General features: G+C 42.6%; 1 protein-coding gene across 8 annotated transcripts in view; it reads left to right on the top strand.

The window, feature by feature from the left end:
* Positions 1–6,774: 6,774 nt before the first annotated feature.
* ANO5 (anoctamin 5) overlaps positions 6,775–21,446 on the top strand; it is a 65,682-nt gene continuing 51,010 nt past the window's right edge. For all 8 annotated transcript variants that reach the window (XM_079965268.1, XM_079965269.1, XM_079965270.1 and 5 more), the window contains exon 1: positions 6,775–7,086. In XM_079965268.1, coding sequence (XP_079821394.1) covers positions 7,029–7,086 — 58 coding nt within the window. In that variant the 5' untranslated portion in view covers positions 6,775–7,028. The remainder of the gene's footprint in view (positions 7,087–21,446) is intronic.

Below are 21,446 nucleotides of genomic sequence, written 5' to 3' on the forward strand. Positions count from 1 at the left end.
CACCTTTTTCTGAAAATACTCTGGAAAAAACACTGGAATTGCACGTATCTGAGATCTACCTTACCAGTCCTGCCCTATCCAGTAGCAGCAGCTGCAGGTTTTAATGAGCGAATGCAGGGAAACTATTATTACAGAGTTTGTTGCAATACATACAGACACCACCCACTTTTCCCCCTCCCAATTCCCCAATTCAAAAAATAAATGCAAAATGCTTAACAAAAAATAGATATTTATTATAGAAGGAGACTCACTGTTGCTCTCTGCTTAATTGGCCTTAACTGAATGGGTGGGGGCAATCCTTTGAAATACATTGATGTGCATGCATGAGTGGGTGCATAGGAGCAACATCGTAAAATATTTGAGGGGACCAGGCCCCCACAAAGTTGATGGGCATTCCCATTCAAATGTTGTGTGTGCACTGCATCATGTGATCGGTTACCTGGGCCCACACAATATTTTATTCAAGTTGGCACCCCTGGGTGGCTGGGTGCACACACACACACACACACACACCTGTAGCTCCCTACAGCTTCCTTGAGGTTGTATCCCGAGTCACTCTGAAATTAGGACAGTCTAATCATATATGTCAGTAAACCACAAACGTCTCAGTAACCCACTTGGCTAGAAAAATATACCAGACATTCTTTGGATTCTAGATTTCTGCAGAATAACTGTTCAGTTTACTTGCACAACATATTGGGTGGAGTCACAAGTGGTTTGTAATTAGTAAATAAGATACAGCCATTGGCATTCTTGTCTTGCTTTTTGTGAACTCCTAACATTCTAATTTGACCCTCTATCAACAAAACACACACACATATATTTAACACCCAGAATAGATTCAAAATCACAGTCTTCATTTTGTGTCAAACCCCCTTTTTTGGTGTCATTCAGTATAATCCAGGATAATATTTCAACTACTGGAAGCTTTTAGCCATTCCTAATTTGCCTCTAGCCAAGGCGTGAGCACCTTTGCATATGGTAGACATCATCCCTCCGGCAATGCCTCTTTGTTGTCTATGCAAACAGAAACAAATCTGACCCTATTGAAGCTATGCTGATGTGAACAGCCAGGAGGGAAACAGCTATGATATGCACCCAAAAAAGAAAAGCAAACAAAAAACAAAAAATTCACTGTGAACACACCCTAAGAGATAAGGAGATCCTTGCCATTTTTCTTGTTGTTGCTGTTTGGGGAATAAGAAATTATTGACAATCTATTACAGGGGTCGACAACGTGTGGCCCATGGGCCAAATGTGGCCCACAAAGACCATTTTACCGGTCCCCGAGCTGCCCTCGAACTGAGCTGTCCACTTGGTGAGTCTCCCATGTGCTGCGCTAAACTGGTGCAGTGTGGCACGGGGACTCACCAAGCAGTGCTGGAAATCACGTCTGCACACACGCAGATACCGGAAATCACATCTGCGCATGTCCGGATGCTGAAAATCGCTTCTGCGCAGGCACAATTTTTGGCATCTGGGCATGCACAGAAGCAAATTCTGACACTGCAGACATGTGCAGACGTGATTTCCAGTGTCGCGCTGCGCTGGTCCGGCCCACGGATGATCTCTATGGGAGTGATCCAGCCCATGGCTGGTAAACCTTGCCGACCCCTGATCTATTATAATTCACCTGGAGGTCTACCAGCAAGTCCAACTACTTTCCCCTCCCCATGGCATACAGAACCTTCAAAAATAGATTCGCATACCGTACATTGGTTGTAAGTGGATAGTTGCATGTTAAAGATGCATGGGAAATAACCAGAACACTCAATACAATCAAAATTAACTTGTTGCAACTCTGACTGGGCTGTAGGACTTGGACCTCTACTTGTCACTTACCTTTGCAGTGCAGAGGGACTTCAGCCAATGCCAGTCCCCTGCCTATCCTCACTGCTAATGGAGATGTGCAACATTCTTAGCAGGTCTCAGCTGGTAACCCAGCAAAAACAGTACCTGCCTTTTCAATGTCATTCCTTACTTTCAAGTTATATACTAGATAATGAGGAAAGTAAGAGTCTGTGTTTTTCAGAAACTCACATAATGCCACACAAGTGTTAAGCTTAGTGATACATTTTACCAGTTCTTCATATGTATCCATTGCTTCCCTTCCGCATCACTGTCACAATCGGTAATAAAAATGCTCAATCAGCAGCTCAGGCAGCTGGAAAAGATGCATCTGGGGGTGGGGCATGGATATTCCAGAGCATTTTGTTTTATACGAAGGTAAAATTGAGTTGGTACCCTTTATCCTGCCTTTATGCCAAGTTTTAAATCCACTTGGAGTTGCTTGGTTGCTTTCCTGATACGAGGCATCATTTGTGTTATATGTTCTTATGAACTTTCATACAAAGTTATGACTTTTGGTGTGATGATCATACCTTATAAGAAGGAATTAGATGAAGGGAAGGCTAGCCATAATGAGTTTAATGGTGTGTGTGTGTGTGTGTGTGTGTGTGTGTGTGTGTGTTCAGTAACTCTAGACTAGAGCACTGGAAGAGGGGCACAAAAGGATAACAGACATTGCTACTGTATGCTGCTTGTGAGGTTGATAGATGCATCTGGCTAGATGCTACTAGAAGCACAGTGATGGTCGCTAGGCAGACCTCGGTTTGATCTGGGAAGGCATGTATTATAGTACTATATATTGTCCACTAATCATGAACAAAGTTCACAAGCAATAGGCTGTTAAAAAATTTCTACGGGCACTAATTAAACTGAAATGCCTTGGCTGTGGACATTCAACGTTGTATTCTAAGAAATAATCAGCCACAATGTGGGGAAATTTTTGTCTCAGAAGATCAGCCAAGTGACTTGATCTTTATCTTCTCTAAGCTTTTCCTGAAGTTGTCATGTGCTCTTATGTGCTAGTTGGAACCAGTACTGAGAAAAAGGCTACACAATTTTCTCACAACTCTAGCAGACGGTTCCAGAGTTATAAATGATCTTTCACACTTGTACAGCACATATAATGGTCCACAGTGTTTTATTACTTCACTTGATAATGGGTAACATTTTGAGAGTCCAGACGTATTTCAGCCTCTTTTGAACTGAAGCTGACAAGCAACCTTGTGTGCCTGCCTGTTACCTCACTTTTCTTTTTGTTTCAAGTAACTATATTTGATACCTATCTAGGAAACATAAACAAGACCTGCCACAACAAGGCCTATTCACTTATAAATCATATCAGCTGATCCTCAGACCTTTAAACCCTTTGCTTGCCAAGGGAATACCAAGTGCACTAGTATACAGGCAACTCTCAACTTATGGTTACATTCCAGGGGGTGGCGCATAAAACCAAAAGCATATATAGTCAAAACACACATGGTTCCATGGCAAGTGGGATTGCCAAAGTCTTTTTTCTTGGATGCCAACCCCCTTTCCACCCCCACTTTTTTTTGCCATGCGCATAAAGATGAATGTGCTTTATGCACATCAGTTGCAAGTTACATATAAAAATATATACTAATAATATATTCTAGTAATAATTAATTTAATAACGATGATGATGTTATTTGTACCTCGCCCATCTGGCTGGGTTTCCCCAGCCACTCTGGGTGGCTTACAATATTAGTAACTCATAGACTGTTGTTGATTAGTCGTTTAGTCGTGTCTGACTCTTCGTGATCCCATGGACCAGAGCACACCAGGCACTCCTGTCTTCCACTGCCTCCCGCAACTTGGTCAAACTCATGCTAGTAGCTTTGAGAACACTGTCCAACCATCTCGTCCTCTGTCGTCCCCTTCTCCTTGTGCCCTCCATCTTTCCCAACATCAGGGTCTTTTCCAGGGAGTTTTCTCTTCTCATGATGTGGCCAAAGTATTGGAGCCTCAGCTTCACGATCTGTCCTTCCAGTGAGCACTCAGGGCTGATTTCCTTAAGAATGGATAAATTTGATCTTCTTGCAGCCCATGGGACTCTCAAGAGTCTCTTCCAGCACCATAATTCAAAAGCACCAATTCTTCAGCGATCAGCCTTCCTTATGGTCCAGCTCTCACTTCCATACATCACTACTGGGAAAACCATAGCTTTAATGATACGGACCTTTGTTGGCAAGGTGATGTCTCTGCTTTTTAAGATGCTGTCTAGGTTTGTCATTGCTTTTCTCCCAAGAAGAAGGTATATTTTAATTTCATGACTGCTGTCACCATCTGCAGTGATCATGGAGCCCAAGAAAGTTGTTGTTGTTGTTGCTGCTGTTGTTGTTAATTAAATTAATATACTGCTCTTCATCTGTAGATCTCAGCATGGTTCACACAATACATAATAAAAATATAGACAAAAACAAACAAATAATGCACCCTCCCACAACACATTTGAAAGGGCATTGGATGTCAATCAGCCCAAGGCCTGGGTGAAGAGGAACATTTTTGCCTGGCACCTAAAATGTATAATGATGGCATCAGACAAACTTCCCTAGGGAGAGCATTCCACAAACGGGGAGACACAGCAGAAAAGGCCCATTCTCAAGTTGCCAGCCTCCAAACCTCTTTTGGAGGAGACACACAAAGAAGGGCCTCAGAGGATGATTTCAGGGTCCAGATAGGTTCATATGGAGAGAGGTGGTCCTATAAAAGGAACAGGTATGTGAACAAGTGAGTAATTTTATAGGTGATTTAATATATTATAAATCATTTTGTAGACTACTTGTGACAATCCAACATATGTGTTGGATATGTGTTGCTGCTGCATACATGTGCTGATAATACCAAAGCCAATCATACATACATAACAATTGTTGGCATCTGTCTGTCTTGGGAGACAATGGAGGAGTGTACATTTGGGGGTGAGGTCAAACTGTTGGACGGTTGCAGTGTCTGCTGTAGAGACCAATGTGGGGAAGGCATTAATAGAAATTTACTATATGTCAAGTGGACTTCACTGGAATTTATTCGACTTAAGAAATTACTGTGATAGTACTTCCTCTCCCCTTCTTATTCATGATTAGATCATTTTATTGTTTGAAACCATGCACAAATTATTCTGGCTCTCTTGTTAAATGCATCCAAAACTTTTATTACTGAACTAGCTTGCTATATACTGTAATTGTATCCCCATAAAACTTAAAAAAGTGTTGAACCAGTGATGGAAATGCAGCTTCAGGGTGGAGGCAAATTCTGAGGGGAGGGGGACTGTAAAGAGGGGGAGGAGGAGATGCAGATCCTTTCTTTTTCTTTTTCTTATCCTTATCCTTCCCCAGAATGGCACACATGGTCCTCACATATTCTAGCTGACTGGTGTGAGAAAACTGAATCAGGGGCATCATGCTTCTGAATACCAGTCTCTGGAAACCATGGGAGAGAAGAGGGCTTTTGTGTTGATTTCCAGCTTGGTTTCCCACAGGCATCTGATTGGCCACTGTGAGAAGAGGATGCTGGACAAGATGGCCTGGGGTCTGATCCAGCAGGGCTTTTATGTTCTTATGGTGACTTTCCTCTCCCTCCCTCTCCACTCCTTTGAACTTGACAATCCCTGTTTGTGGTGTTGGTAACAGGATAACAGAATTGTAAGGGACCCCAGAATTGTAAAGAAGGCTGATCGCCGAAGAATTGATGCTTTTGAACTATGGTGCTGGAGGAGACTCTTGAGAGTCCCATGGACTGCAAGAAGATCAAACCTATCCATTCTTAAGGAAATTAGCCCTGAGTGCTCACTGGAAGGAAAGATCGTGAAGCTGAGGCTCCAATACTTTGGCCACCTCATGAGAAGAGAAGACTCCCTTGAAAAGACCCTGATGTTGGGAAAGATGGAGGGCAGAAGAAGAAGGGGACGACAGAGGACGAGATGGTTGGACAGTGTCTTCGAAGCTACAAACATGAGTCTGACCAAACTGCGGGAGGCAGTGGAAGACAGGAGTGCCTGGTGTGCTCTGGTCCATGGGGTCACAAAGAGTCGGACACGACTAAACGACTAAACAACAACAACAAAGGGACCCCAAGGGACATCTAGTCTAACCCCGTGCAATGCAGGAACCTCAAGTTGATCATCCATGACAGATGGTTGGTGGTTGGGGAAACCCAGCCAGATGGGGAGAGTATAACTATTATTACTATTATTATTATTATTAAATTATTATGGTCCTCCAACCTCTGCCTAAAACCCTCCAGGGAAGGAGACTCCAGCACCTCTCCTGGGCGTCCCTTCCACTGCCAAACTGCTCCTACTGTCAGAAAGTTATTCCTGGTGTTTAGTCGGAATCTCCTTTCTTTGTAACTTGCATCCATTGGTTTGGGTCCTACCCTCCGGAGCAGGAGAAAACAAGCTTGCTCCATCTGGCCTTTGAGATATTTGATGCTGTCCATAAAAATAAAAATATAATAACACTCAAGTGGAAGTGAAAAATATTCGCCTTTGTGAAAGAGGAGGGGGTGGAAGACGGGTGACTATACTCTTGAGAATGCCTCTCTCCTAATGCAGCACGTGGGTGTGAGCTTGCTCACAGAGAGAGAGAGAGAGAGAGAGAGAGAGAGAGAGAGAGAGAGAGAGAGGAGAACAGCCAGCAGCATCAGCACCGAAAGACTCAACAGGAAAAGGGTGTGGAGCTCGAGAGTGTGAGACAGCGCAAGGAGCAAAGCCTCGGCGCCTCCCCCCTCCCCCGTGACGCAATCCGCAGGAGTAACCCGAGTCCCAACCTTGGCAGCGCGCGCGGACCCCGACTCGCGCATTCTCGCCTCCTTCCTTTCCTCCCCTGTTCAGCCTCCAGGGCCGCACGAGGCGCCTCCCCTTAAAGCAATTCAACCTCTCCCCCCCCCCACCTCCGCGCGCGCCCTCCCTCCCACCCGTTCCTTGAGCTCTGCCGGCGAACACTAATTAGGTCGTCCGCTGCCCCTCTGGGATTCCAGGGCGAAGAGATAAGCGGTGGGCGGGCGAGGGTGGAGAGAGAGCGCGAGAGAGGAAAGGCTGGGGGCGGCGCGCTCGCGCTCTGCCCGCCCGCCTTCCCCACCCCCCCCCTTCTTCCCCCACACTGGCTCTCTCTAGCGGGCAAGGCTGCTTGGCTAGCCTGCGCGCCCGCCTCTCCCGAGCAGCCATGAACCGAGTGGGCAAGAAGGATGAGACCCTCATCGAGATGGGTCTGGCCAATGACGGTGAGTAAAGCCACTGGGAGGGAAGCGGGGCGCGCGCGGGGGGGGGGGGTGTCTTGGTCGCTCGCCAGTTTGCCCTTTCGCCACTCCGGCTCCTGAGGCGGCGCTTGGGCAAGTGCCTGGGAATCCCGGGGCTTCCCTTGCCCCGCTCGCGCTCCCTGTCCGGTGCTGAAGGCGCAGCTTCTCCCCACCCGCCACCCCGAGACCGACAAAACCGGGCCGGGTGTCGCTGGGAGGTGGAGGATCCCGGCCTGGTTCTTGGCTGGCGGGCGGGCGGGCGGGGCTGGCCGCGGCTGTTCATTCCGCCGCCCGGTGTTTGGCTGAAATGCGTCGCCTCAGGCTCCCTTTTTCCATGTGGGCACCTGCGGTGGGGGGAGGAAGGGTGAGCCCGGAGAAAAAGGCGCGCCTCGGGTGGGCTAGAAGGAGCGAGGCTAGCGGAATTCCCAGGCGGCCGTGCAAGGAGGGAGGGCGGCTCCCTCCTTTCCTCAGAGGGAAGCGGCTTCACAGTCCACTCCGGCTCCAGAGGCCTCTTCAAGCCGTTCCCAGGGGTTGAACCAAACCGAAAGGCTCTGTCGCCAGTAGATTTCTACGGGAGGGTCCTTCCTTCAGCAGATCGTAGGACGGCCACATTATAAGCCTATGTCAGCCAAAGCTTTGACCAGAAACATGGGAAGGTGCGGTGTTTTGCATCTGGCACCGTTGGGGAAAGGTGAGAGAGTGAGGCCTTGTTGAGATCATGGGGCTCCCAACACTGTTCCAACAGCCAATTCACCAGACTGCATCAGAGATAATGAAGCTAAGGCTGATTGCCATTATTTAACTTTCCCCTTCTTAAAAAAAGGCCTTCATATCATTTTCTGAAAGCTGTAATTATTACACCAGAAGCTGCCAACCTTTTTGGACCAGCAGACACAATTCAAAGTTCTGTGGGTGCCATTCGTTTCCATGAGCTGCTCTGGTTCTCCAGAAGTGGTTTAGTCATGCTGGCCACATGACCCGGAAGCTGTACGCTGGCTCCCTTGGCCAATAAAGCGAGATGAGCGCCACAAGTAGATAAATAGGTACCACTCCGGTGGGAAGGTAAATGGCGTTTCTGTGCGCTGCTCTGGTTCACCAGAAGCGGCTTAGTCATGCTGGCCACATGACCCAGAAGCTGTACGCTGGGTCCCTTGGCCAATAAAGCAAGATGAGCTCCGTAGCCCCAGAGTTGGTCACAACTGGACCTAATGGTCAGGGGTCCCTTTACCTTTACCTTTACCTTTATGAGTGCCATTCTCAAAGTGGCTGCTATAGGGAGCATGGCATAACACAAAATAATAGCTGCTCCTTTCCCTCCATTCTTGCTGTTGGCAGTCATATATGTCCTGCTGGCCCTGATTGTTCAGATCACACCCACCCACTGAACACACGCTAAGAAGAGAGAGCATGCCCCTGTACCAGGAAAAATATACAAGCTGGCCACACCACAGCACACCACAGCACACTCACTACACACATATAGACCACAGACACACATGCAAAAGTCTCTCTCTATCTCTATCTCTCACACACATTTCCCCCTCTGTCTGCCCAAGTGTATGTCTCTCAGTCACACAGAGAGCATAGCTGAGAACCCTCACACACACATTCAATAAAGGCTCTTCATGAGTGAAGGAAGTGCCTACCATTGCAAAAATAAAATAAAATATCTCTCCCTGCAAAATGCAAGAACTAGTGATTTTGCAAAAATACCTTAGGGCCACCAACTAGTTTGGTGATCTCTGTTCTAAACAAAAATAAAATGAAGGTGGCCCATAAGGAAAAAATAACATTCTATCTTAAGGCAACACTTTAATCAAGCCAGCCAATATATCCCAAAATAGTGTGCAAGCTTTTGAGTTGAAAACTTGCACAACGGTTTTGGCATTCTGGTTAGCCTACATGGGTATTGCCCTAATGTGGATTATACTATTTGTTAGCTTTCCAAATGAACTTTTCCTGCCGCGTTTTGAGCATTGCATTGTAATTCAAAAGAAACAGCTCTGCTCTGTGAAACAGAGAGCCTCTTCAAAACATGATTTGGTTCTCAAGGCTACCTTTGTTAAACATAACACATAACCTGTGAAAAATAGACCTGTAAAGGAGAAGAAATTGAGGCAAAGAATATTTTCATACATGACCCTAAAAGCACCTTTGGCATGGTTGACCCAGCATGAGAAAAAAAACCTGCTTCATTACGAAGCCATAGACGAAGGCAGGAGTTGGTTTCCCAATGGTGCAACAACAGAGGACGTATGAGCAAATTGTCTTTCACCGATACTAAGTTTTGGGCCTTATTACTACAAATGTTTTAAACACAAGTTAGAGTCTGGATGTTTCTCCCCTTCTACATGCTGTAAAACTACTCCCAGTAGTGACTGGTGTGGTGTAGCTTGGAGGCACCCCCTGACACCAGTGCTTGGATGGACAGGGCAGGGTAGTGATGAGGCTGGGTGTTTGTGGCCGCTAATGGAGGCTGTAAAACAGCCCAACCTTGATATCGCCCTGCCCTGCCCAGGTAAGCTGCAGTGATGCTAGTGCTGGAGGGGAAGTTTCAGCTTCACTCTACCAGATGCTATTGATTATTTCCCTAGTAGTTCTTGCCTTCATTATATGCAAATTGGAAATTATGTCACTGCCTTTGAACTGATACTTGCAGGACTTTCACCTCAAGGTGAAATGGAATGGATACTATAGCTAAGCTAGACATGGGACTGGGGAATGGATGCAGATCCTTCCCAAGACTAGAGGACACCTCTGCCTCCTCCCCAAACAACTCTGGTGGCTTTGGGAAATAACGAAATTGGCTGGGGTGAGGAAGGAGAGAAACTGAGTGTGGAAGTGGAAAGCCATGTTGTTTTGTTGTTGTTTGGTGGCAGCTATGACAACCGGGTCATAGCAGTAGAGAAGTGAATAATGTATTTTTGTATGTGTGAAGTTCTGGTGTGTGTATGTGCATACTACTAGTCAACCAAAAAAATGACAGTAAAATCTAGGGTTGGGGGAGGGAACGCTTCATCCCTTCTTTCAAGATCCTTAGTTTTCATTCCCTTTTATAAGATAGATCAAGTGAACCAATATAATGTGAAAGTCAGAGTGTGGTGTTATCATCATGCTGGAAAACATTATTTTGTAAATTAAATACTGCCTAAAATAGACTTACTAAGCACTTTCATAATGACTTCCAAGTTGGAGTATTTTTCTCGTAAGTGTCTGAGATGAAGTTATTGCTATGACTAAGCTAAAGTGAATATTTACAAAGTGCATAGTTGATGCCATTCCCAAAGCAGTTACTAAGCCAGGAAAAAATCCATTGCATCAATTTTTGCCTAGCATCTTTCCCCCATCATTACTTAATCATTAAAGGAACCCATTATTAAAGCATAATGCAAGCTAGAAATGTACTGATGTTCACTAGTTCCATTCCCACCACCAACACACTGAACTTTCTGTCTCAGTGGCCTTTGACTTGAAAGTTTTTAAAAGCATTCCATGGCATCCCAGACTGTGTTTGGGATAGGTGTCATCTTTGAATAAAACTGAAGTCAGAGTTCTAGCAGGTCTGACATCCTGTTTTTTGTAATAGCCAGCATACTTCATGTGTGATTTTTCTGTTGTGTACACATACACACAACACTTGCACATACACATTCACATAATCACTTACATGCAGGTGTGTTCTCTCAGTCATGCACTGCACAGAAGTATAAGTTCCCCTCTGTTAGGTAGTGAAAGAATGAAGCAGACAAGGCACTCTTGTGGAAACTGACACCATGAGTGGTATTCAATTAAACAGTTCCACTAGAGCAATGACTTTTAGTTGTGCAATGGAGCTTATTCGCTCCCTGTGCAACCCCTTTTTTCTGGGGGCTCCCACAATCTTCTAGAACAGATTTATGGGGCATGCATAGGATGCATGGGGAGAGGAGAAGGCAAAGGGGTTCAAATTCTCAGTCATGTGTCTTTGTGCTAGTGGAACACATCAGTTGACTATGCTAATTTCCAGGAAAAACCTTGAAAGGCAGACCTCAACCACATACCTTAAAAACTGATATAGGATGAGCCTGAAAGCAGTTGAAAAGAGCAAAGTAATAAGGCCTCAAGGAGGTTTTCAGCAAAGTGAGCAAATGATGCCTCTATTCCATATCTACTCTTCTCCCACTTCTAGCTTTCATTCAACTGTCAACTTCCTAGGTCCAAAGTAACCCCCTTCCCTAACTTATTCATCCATTGCCTCTTTCCTTGCCTCCAGAGATGCCCTGGAATGCTGTTTTACCTGCTTCTTATATCTCTTTAAGGCTAGGAGATATGGCTATACTTCAATAGCTTTCTGATTCCTTCAAGGCCCAGAAATGTGGCTATAAAAGTTCCACAGAAGTCATATTCCGAGTCAGAGACCATTGAAAGGTCAGGATAAACAATCACAAGATAGGTCTCATGGTTCTGCATCGTGAAAGCAGTGTTTGGAATTAGCCAGGTGCCAGGCTCACTTTGCACCTGGTTTTTGACCACTTGCAACCAAGTGAAGATGCCTGGGTGCCAGGATGGTGCCTGACATCTCCACCATGTGGAGGTGCATGCCTGGGGATCATTGGATCTGGTTTGTTTTCACATACTAATACCCCATCCTATAGAATTCTATCAGTTATATTTCATCTGCACAATCAAAATGAATTTCTGAAACCAAAATGCTTTTTCTGTACAGCCTAAGCAGGTTCAGTCACCTTTAAGAAAAAAAGGTGGTTGGAAAAGGCCAATATATTCATGAACTGGACCTGGATCAAGTGACTTTTCTTCTTAAAGTTCTCAAAGTTCTTAACCTAGTTCAAGGTTGTCATCTCAACTAGCCAGATAGTCAATCATAGTCAATCCATCATTTGAAAAATAAGATTTTAGAGCTCTTTTACCCAAAAATGGCAATTTGGTGACTGTAACCTTGGTTTAAGGAGCCACTTGACTATGCTAACCAAAAAGTCTTATAGTATGAAGGAAGTCCTCTCTTTTCATTTTTAGCTGTATACATAATAAATTTGTACCAATCAGTTGCAAAAGAATCTTTATGCTTTGAACCTTGTAACATTTTTATTTTATTAGTCACTTTTTCCATTAGTGCTTTTTATCGTACTTTATTGTACCAGTTTGTCAAAGAAGCACCCTCTGATTTTTTCCAGTAACTTTTTATTATCAGCCTGGCTGCTAGTAAAAGATGACATTAGGGGTTTGAAATGTAAGTTAATGTTGTCTCCCATAACAAAAAATTGAGCAGGGTTAGCTCTGGACATTTCAAGGTGTTTTGTCCAATAACTGCTTTTATTTCAACAAATACTTTCTCACAGAATTGAACCATTCTCACCCCCCTCCACACACCCCATAATATGTTGATTCAAGCATAATGCTCTGCAGCCTCTCCAGCAGCTTGGTGAATGTCAGGTAGTAATATGAGCCAAATGTATAGGTGTGATATAGGCATTTTTACAATGTTTTAAGTGCTGCCTCTTCCGTTGAGGCCAAGGCAGATTTCAAAACAAATTTTCCCCATGTTGAGGTCCAGTCGTCTCTACTGATAGTAATCTGTCAGCTTCCCACATCTGCCTTAGACCATCAGCTATATCTGTATCTATTAAGATTAGCATGCTGTACAGTCTAGACACGCTCAACCCTGTTCCACCTAAACATTAGGAAGAACTTCCTGACAGTAAGAGCTGTTCGACAGTGGAATTTGCTGCCAAGGAGTGTGGTGGAGTCTCCTTCTTTGGAGGTCTTTAAGCAGAGGCTTGACAACCATATGTCAGGAGTGCTCTGATGGTGTTTCCTGCTTGGCAGGGAGTTGGACTCGATGGCCCTTGTGGTCTCTTCCAACTCTATGATTCTATGATTCTGTTCTTTCAATTTGGGGAGAGTCCAACAATAGCACAAAAGGGGTAAGGTCTCTCAATGCCTGTTCTTTGATGTGGATTTGGCACATGAAATTTCCAATTGGGTACAATGTCAACCAGCCCTATATATTATTCTGATGTCATCATCCAGTGGGCATTATGAAAAGGGAGAGAAAAACAGGAACCTGAAACAGACAAGTTTCCACTGACTACTATTCCTTCAAATAAACAGTACTGTTTCCATGTTATTCAAAATACAGTACATGTTTGTTCTGCTGTAGAAAAATACTGAGTTTTACAACTGAGTCAGTCTGTCAGTATTCTAGTCTGAAGGAAATGTATTTGCATCTGATTAGTTTTGTGAAAACAGGGACATATTTAAGGCACTGGCATTATATATATTGAAGTCTGTTTTACACTGCCCATACAAATTTGAGAATGAGGTCTTTAGTTCATGGACACAATGTTAATGTAAAATCATTAGTTCTAAAGTAGCAACTTCCTACAGGGAAAGGGGAGGGAAACTTTTGTTGCTAGTTCTGACCAAATATAGCCTTGCTGTGGCGCTGACTCACATCAAGTAGAAGTGCACATTCACTGTTAAGCCTTTTGGGCAAGATTTTCAGTTGCAGTGAATGAAACTGAGTCAGGGACATCTCAGCCTTATGGTACAGATGATCTTAGGATTAGTGCAGATATTAGATCAAAAACTTGGTAGTTGTGCTCTTTGCCTGCTGTTTTGAAAGCTAGTACAGGGACATGGTGAGGACAGACAAATAATCTGAGTGATTTTGTTCTAAACTAGTGTAACCATCCCAAACACTATTTATATTTATCTGTATAATTGTTTTCTTGCCAAATGCAAGTTTGGAAACATGCATTTGTCCAGAAATTCTTTAACTCAGTCAGCTCTTAGTTTTGTTTTGTCTCCTTCATACGATTCTCAAGTTTCTGGTTTCTTCTTCTTAATTTTATTGAGCAGCTTAACATTTTATTTTTTGCATTTTCAATTTTACAAACAGACTAAAAAAACCCTACAAACATAAAATCCCCTTTGACTTACCATATTTTTCGCTCTATAAGATGCACCAGACCACAAGACACACCTAGTTTTTGGAGGAGGAAAACAAGAAAAAAAATATTCTGAACCTCAGAAGCCAGAACAGCAAGAAGGATTGCTGTGCAGTGAACGTAGCAACCCCTCCTGCTGTCCTGGCTTCTGTGATAGCTGCGCAGCCTGCATTCACTCCATAAGACGCACACAGATTTCCCCTTACTTTTTAGGAGGGAAAAAGTGAGTCTTATAGAGCAAAAAGTACGGTACCTCCCCACCTTCATGGATCTTCATATAATAATTTTCCCCTCTGCATCTCTTCCGTAGCTCTATTTTTATAAATCCTTTATCACTCCATAGTTCGAATTTTTACTACATGTTTTCTTTCAATCCTATTACCAATGTGTGTAATTGTTTACAGTATTTTTTAAAAATAAATAATAAACTTCCCCCATTCTTTATTAAAGTCAGATTCTTCCTGGTTTCTAATTCTTCCTGTGTTTTGCCATCTTGGCATAATTCATCAGTTTTATCTGCCACCCTTCCTTGGTCAGAATTGTGCCATCTTTCCATCTCTGGGCTAACATCATCCATGCAGCCATGGTTGCATGTATGAATAATTTTGTCTGGTCCTTCAGGATCTCTGGACCTACAATACCTAAAAGAAGAGCTTCTGGGTTTTTTTTAAACAAACCTTATTTTCAGCATTTTTTTCAATTCATTGTTTATCATTTCCCAGAAGTCTATTACCACCACGTGATAAAATGTGCCCTCATTCTCTTTACATTTCCAGCAGGTTTTAGACTTTGATTTATACATTTTAGCTAATTTACTAGGAGTTAAGTACCAACGATACATCATTTTCATATAGTTTTATTTCAAGCAGGCTGTCAATTTTAATCCTATTGTCCATAATCTCTCCCATGCTGCTAATTCAATATTAGAACCAAAATCCTTCACCTAGTGACTCATAACCGATTTGACCTGTTCCATCTTTTGTTTGCCAGTCTAATAAAAGTTTATACATTTTAGAAATTAACTTAGTTTTATTTTCTAACAGTTCCCTTTCGAACTGGGAGGTTTTGTTTCTATCCATCTTAAACACTTCATGAATTTGGTGATATTGCAACCAATCAATTACTAATTCTCTTATGTCTTATGGGGTTTATTTGGGGGGTGCACGCCACCTTCGTGCTTCTCCCATGGTAATCCAGAAGTCCAAGTTCCTGGTTTATTGTTTATCAAACTAATGTTCTTGCAGATGAGCCAGAATAATTACAATTTCAGTTGCAATTATGACATACCTATATTGGCAACTAATGTTCTTGCAGATGAGCCAGAACAATTACCATTTCAGTTGCAATTATGACATACCTATATTTGAAATTATCCATGATAATATTGTGAGCTATGAAGGCTCTAGCTGTGCTCTAGTTGAGCAATATTGAAGCAATATTTTTAAAATTCATGGATGAGCTCCAACCCTTAAGCAATAATAAAAAAGCACTCTCATCTCACAAGCATACTTGGGGGAATCTAAAGAGATGCAGAAGTACAATTCCCCTCCCCCCCTCTCCATATAGCTATAGCTATAGATAGACCATAAGGAAAAACTACTCCTCCCACCCCCAAACCCAGTGAGGACAGAGCATTCCCAATAGCCATGGAACACTGAGTCATTGAAAAATAAAATGGCTGTGGGAGGGGGGAATAGAATCAGCCTCACTCTCTGAAAGTGGCCTGTAAAGAGGAGGGTGTGGCCTCAGCTTCAAAGGCTTCAAATTTTCACTGATCAGCTGACATGCATGCAGGAGAGAGAGAGCAGGCTAGGAGCGCAGAGGGGGAAAGGAGGCAAAGAATGGAAGGTAGGCATAACCCATAGCCATAATTACTAATGTTTTATAGATTTTATTTTTGTACAAGTTCAGAGTGTTTCACATATAAACTGTTTCCACACTGGGCTTTTACTGTCAACTGTTTTCATTCATTTTTACAGAGCATTAGCTTGGTATTGTCAACAAAATGCCCTGCTCCTATATTTCCCCTGCTTAGCTTCCTTCCCTCCCCCCATGTTCAGAAATTATGCCTCCTTTAACACTGTATTTAATTTCCCTAGGGATAGATGGTTTATGGTGCAACTGTTGGAGCCAGCTGTGGTCTTTCGTAGCTTGCTGTAGCCATTTCCTTTCATATGCTTCGTCTCTTTTCTAACAATCATTTCTATCATTTTCACCATCCCCGTTCCAAATAATATTGCCTTCATATCTATTTCTTTTAAAAAGGTAAAGGTACCCCTGCCCGTTTGGGCCAGTCTTGCGAGACTCTAGGGTTGTGCGCTCATCTCACTCTATAGGCCGGGAGCCAGCGCTGTCTGCAGACACTTCCGGGTCACGTGGCCAGCGTGACAAGCTGCATCTGGTGAGCCAGCGCAGCACACGGAACGCCGTTTACCTTCCCGCTGGTAAGCGGTCCCTATTTTATCTACTTGCACCTGGAGGTGCTTTCGAACTGCTAGGTTGGCAGGCACTGGGACCGAACGACGGGAGCGCACCCCGCCACGGGGATTCGAACCGCCGACCATGTGATCGGCAACTCCTAGGCACTGAGATTTTACCCACAGTGCCACCCGCGTCCCTCTATTTCTTTTACCCAGCCCCAAATTGCAGCAGAAGGCATATACTTATTGTGAGTGCAGCAAATGGGGTGGGAGCATTTGACTTTTCACCTGCACTGTGGTCCATGTAACATTCCCAGAAATTTGGGACTGGGGAAAGGGGAACTACCCACATGGATGCAGAATATTTCTTGGATTCCGTAAGTCTGGAAACAGAGTTGCTATTTCATTTGCAGCTTTAAGTAGACCAGGAATGATTGGGTCTGCTGATTGTCCACATCTGGAAGCACTGATAGTATCTCTGGGGCTAACTGTTATTTATATACTAATGCATATAACAGCTCTGTAGCCATATGTAGGGGCAGAAAGGAAGCATTGATTGATGCTTTCCTTCTACCTCAGAAATAGATGGATGCTTTCCTTCTACCTCAGAAATAGATGGATGCTTTCCTTCTACCTCAGAAATAGCTTGTTTTAACGGGGGAAACTGTTGTTCACTACAGTGGTACCTCGGGTTACAGACGCTTCAGGTTACAGACTCTGCTAACCCAGAAATAGTACCTCTGGTTAATAAATTTGCTTCAGGATGAGAACAGAAATCACTCAGCAGCAGCAGTGGGAGGCCCCATTAGCTAAAGTGGTGCTTCAGGTTAAGAACAGTTTCAGGTTAAGAACAGACCTCCGGAATGAATTAAGTTCTTAACCCGAGGTACCACTGTATTTGGAATAGAGAAATGGCAAGCAAAAAAGGGTAAGATGCATTCCAATTACTTCTCTAGTTTTTTCTTTTCTTTTTTAACAAAGGGCCATGGCTGTGTGTGTGTGTTTGAACCTGGGTCCCCCCAGTCCTAGACCAATACTTTAACCATATTTTTAAAAATGTTCAAATCAGCTATAATGTAAAGAATAAAATTCTAATCCAAAAATCAACAATAAACATACAGTCAAACCTCACTTGTTGAATGTAATCCATTCCGGAAGCCTGTTCGGCTTCCAAAATGTTCGACAGCTGAGGCATGGCTTCTGATTGGTTGCAAGAGCTTCTTGCACTCAAGCGGAAGTCGTGTTGGACATTTGGCTTCTGAAAAACGTTCAAAAACCAGAGCATTTACTTCCGGGTTTTCAGCATTCGGGAGCCGAAATGTAAAAAACGGAGCTGTTCGACAACCGAGGTTTGACTATACCACTGTAAACTTAACAAACAGGTAAAAAATAACCAAAACCCCTTGGGATAGCATGGAATCAAAAGCCAAAGTTTTTAAAGCTTTTATTAAAATAATGCGGAGCAGCTCAGTCCCTCCTCATGACTTGAAGTCATTTTACAGCTCTACTTGGAGCAACATATTTATATGGTATTCATATCTCACACACTGAAAAAATCTGGAGCCGGGTCTGATTAGATGAAGAGAGTTCTCAAGGGTGTTAGGGTGTCAGGATTGTTTGCCTGTAACGTGTAGCTAACCCCTCAATACTCCTCCTAACAACACTGAGAGATAGGATAGCATGTGTATTCCCAGACCAGTACTTAGGAAAATGTATTTTCAGTTTGTTGAGCATCTCTCGTGAAATAATTAACGTTCTCTTGGGATGATGACTAAACAAGGATGACCTTGTTTTTGTATGCATATGATGTCTCTAGCTTACAGCCACAAATCTCCACATGTACATGTTGAAGATGTCAAGTAAAGAAACAGTTAACAACTTTCCTATCAAGTGACCAAGATGAAGGAAACACCCAGTGCCTGTTAGGGATCTGATTAGCTATTGCACACGCCTTTTAAATTGTCCCAAAAGAAGGGACTATTCCTACCCTGTTTTGTCATCATTTGTTACAGCACATAAAAACAAAAACAATCTGTTAGTTTTGAAACAAGAATATTAACTGTGGAGTTTGATGAGACAGAGGTCATTTGTCAATTTTTTTGGCTGTTCCACTTTCATTGATACTATAACAGCTGCTTAAACGTTGTGACAGACATTGTTTAAATACGTTTGTAACTTAGGCATAGGCTGTATATGAAGAACATATCACTCTGATGACAATAGATGTCAACATCAGACATATTTAACATTTGTAAGTATACCCTACTGTAGTATTCAACAATACAATTGTCATTATATACTACTTCAGCATAACCATAACACTTCATATACATTATCTCACTAACTTTTACAACTATCCTGTAGTTTAGGTCAGAAATACTGTAACCATATTTGTGATTAGGGACTGAATTTGAGAGATAAAACCTTGTGCAAGGCCTGCCAGTGAATTTATAGCAGAGGCGAGATTTGAATTGGTTTATATCATAGAGTGCTAGCCATTATTTTACAAACTGATGTCATTCATGATCTTGGAAACTATAGCAAGACCTGCTCTCACAATACACTGGCAAATGACAAGGAATTAAAGTGCTTTTATATTTTCATTCAATATTTTACTAAAAGTGGTGCATGCTGCAGAGTTGCTATAAGGGGGAAACAAGGTCAAGGCTGTAAAGCACACTTAAAATAATAAACAATTCAGTATTACTTATTTACTGTATATGAAATATTTGTGATCTATAATAATGAAAGTAACTAATGCAAAGACATAATGCAAGGTGGTGAAGACATAGTTGCAAGAGATGCTACTACAATAAATACTGGATTGAACCTTCGTTTACCCTTTGAGGACTTAAACGTTCATTGAAATCTGAAAGGGACAGTCTGGCTGTCTGGTCTGGAATTTACACTTTGCAGCCTTTGAAATACTAACTTCTTTGGCTTTCTTATACATAGAGTTATTGGCTGAAAACAGATACAGTTGAATAAATTAATTCCCACTAGTCTCAGGTTGCCATTTTATGGATTGTATCCAGTTGTATTACTCCACTTACAAAAAGATGTTTGATCCAATGGATACTTGAAGGTAAAGGGACCCCTGACTATTAGGTCCAGTCGTGACCGACTCTGGGGTTGCGGCGCTCATCTCGCTTTATTGGCCGAGGGAGCGTTTGTCCGCAGACAGCTTCTGGGTCATGTGGCCAGCATGACTAAACCGCTTCTGGTGAACCAGAGCAGCACACGGAAACGAGCTGCTAGGTTGGCAGGAACAGGGACCAAGCAACGGGAGCTCACCCCGTTGCGGGGATTCGAACCGCTGACCTTCTGATTGGCAAGTACTAGGCTCTGTGGTTTAACCCACAGTGCCACCCGTGTCACTAATGGATACTTCCATTAGTGTAAAGAGGAGGAATGGTTTTTGGTAATTCCTTTTTCCTCTGAAGCCCTACGTACTCAGCCAATCTGCTAAAGAAGTGTGATGGACCTTTGCAACAAAGTGGTAGGTTGTGCAAAGAAATGCAGTACATAGCAAAGTGGGAATCTGTGAATATCACCTCTCCCCCTCCCATTTCACCTCATGAGCACAAAGAAGCATGATATTTAAAGAAATCACATGCTTATTCTGTTATCTGAAATTCTTGATGGGGTCAGTATTTTCTTCTTGTTATCTATTGCTGATAAAATAGTTCCAGAGAGCACACTCTCCAGAAGCCACAATACTTTAGGTGTGGTCCAGTTTTATAGCTTGACATTCCAAGTGATGATATAGCTTCTCTCAACAGGATTCTTGTGATACCTAGGGATTTTTAGAACGACCAAGAATTTGGCAAGATGGCAAATGCCCCTGTGGCATGAAACCGCTTCGTGGGGCACATGCTAACAAGCAGCTCTGCTAAATTTAACTTTTTTGGGCCTCTAATTTTTCCATAGCTTTACTTTGAAATTACACAGTGATATGTGGTTTGCTATTCAAAGAGTTCCTCTTAACTATAAGTTAGGATATGTGAAAGACCAGACTTAGCATCTTTGGAGCAAGCCTGACATGTATTGTGCTGACAATTACAAACTGAAAATGGATACTTAGAAGAAGAAAAAGATCTTTGCAAGGCCAAAGTAAAACCAGCAGCCAGCAGCCAGCTCTTACTTTATTTTGAGTGTAACCCGAAACTATAATATGAGTGAAAGATTAAACATTTGCTACAAGGATCTATGGATTTACACTTTTGAAAGTTTCAAAACTGTATTGCATTAGATACAGTAACTCATTATCTCATTTTTATTCCGCTTGGTCCCCAAGATTATCTCAGATAGAATTTTCAAATTCATTTTATTTTATTCATTTTATAATATTTTTTCAATGGTTTTTACACATACTTTCTAGCATAACATCCTTTTAAACATCATTTCGAAGTTTTTGGCTATCACAGCCTAAGACTTCCTTCAACCTCGACGGATGGTTTTCTAAAGCCGTTCTAATTATGCATTTTGTTACTATAATTATTGCTATAAACTCAAATTTCCAATACATCTATTCTTAATTCTTTTCACAATAATTTATAAATTACTCCTTACAAAACTTCTTTTAACCCTACAAGCGATGTCAATTGATTACAATTGCTTTCCAAATATTTCAAAAACTTATTCCATTCCTTTAGGAAAGTCTGGTCCTGAATTTCCCCTGTTAGTCTCGCCATCTCTCTTGCCACTCTTCTTTAGTTGGTATTTCTTCTTGTTTCCATCTTTGGGCTAATAGTATCCTTGCTGCAGTTATCACATAAAAACATTTTTTAATCATTCTTATGAATTTCTGTATCCACCATACCCAACAGAAGGGCTTCTGGTTTTCTAACAAATGTGTATTTCAACATTTTTTTTTTATCTCATTATAAATCATTTCCTAGAAGTCCTTCACTTTCTTGCATTCTCACCACATATGGTAAAAGGTACCCACTTTTTCTTTACATTTCCAACATTTATT

The sequence above is a fragment of the Podarcis cretensis genome, assembly GCF_951804945.1.
Source record: "Podarcis cretensis genome assembly, chromosome: 1".
Classification (NCBI taxonomy): Eukaryota; Metazoa; Chordata; class Lepidosauria; order Squamata; family Lacertidae; genus Podarcis; species Podarcis cretensis.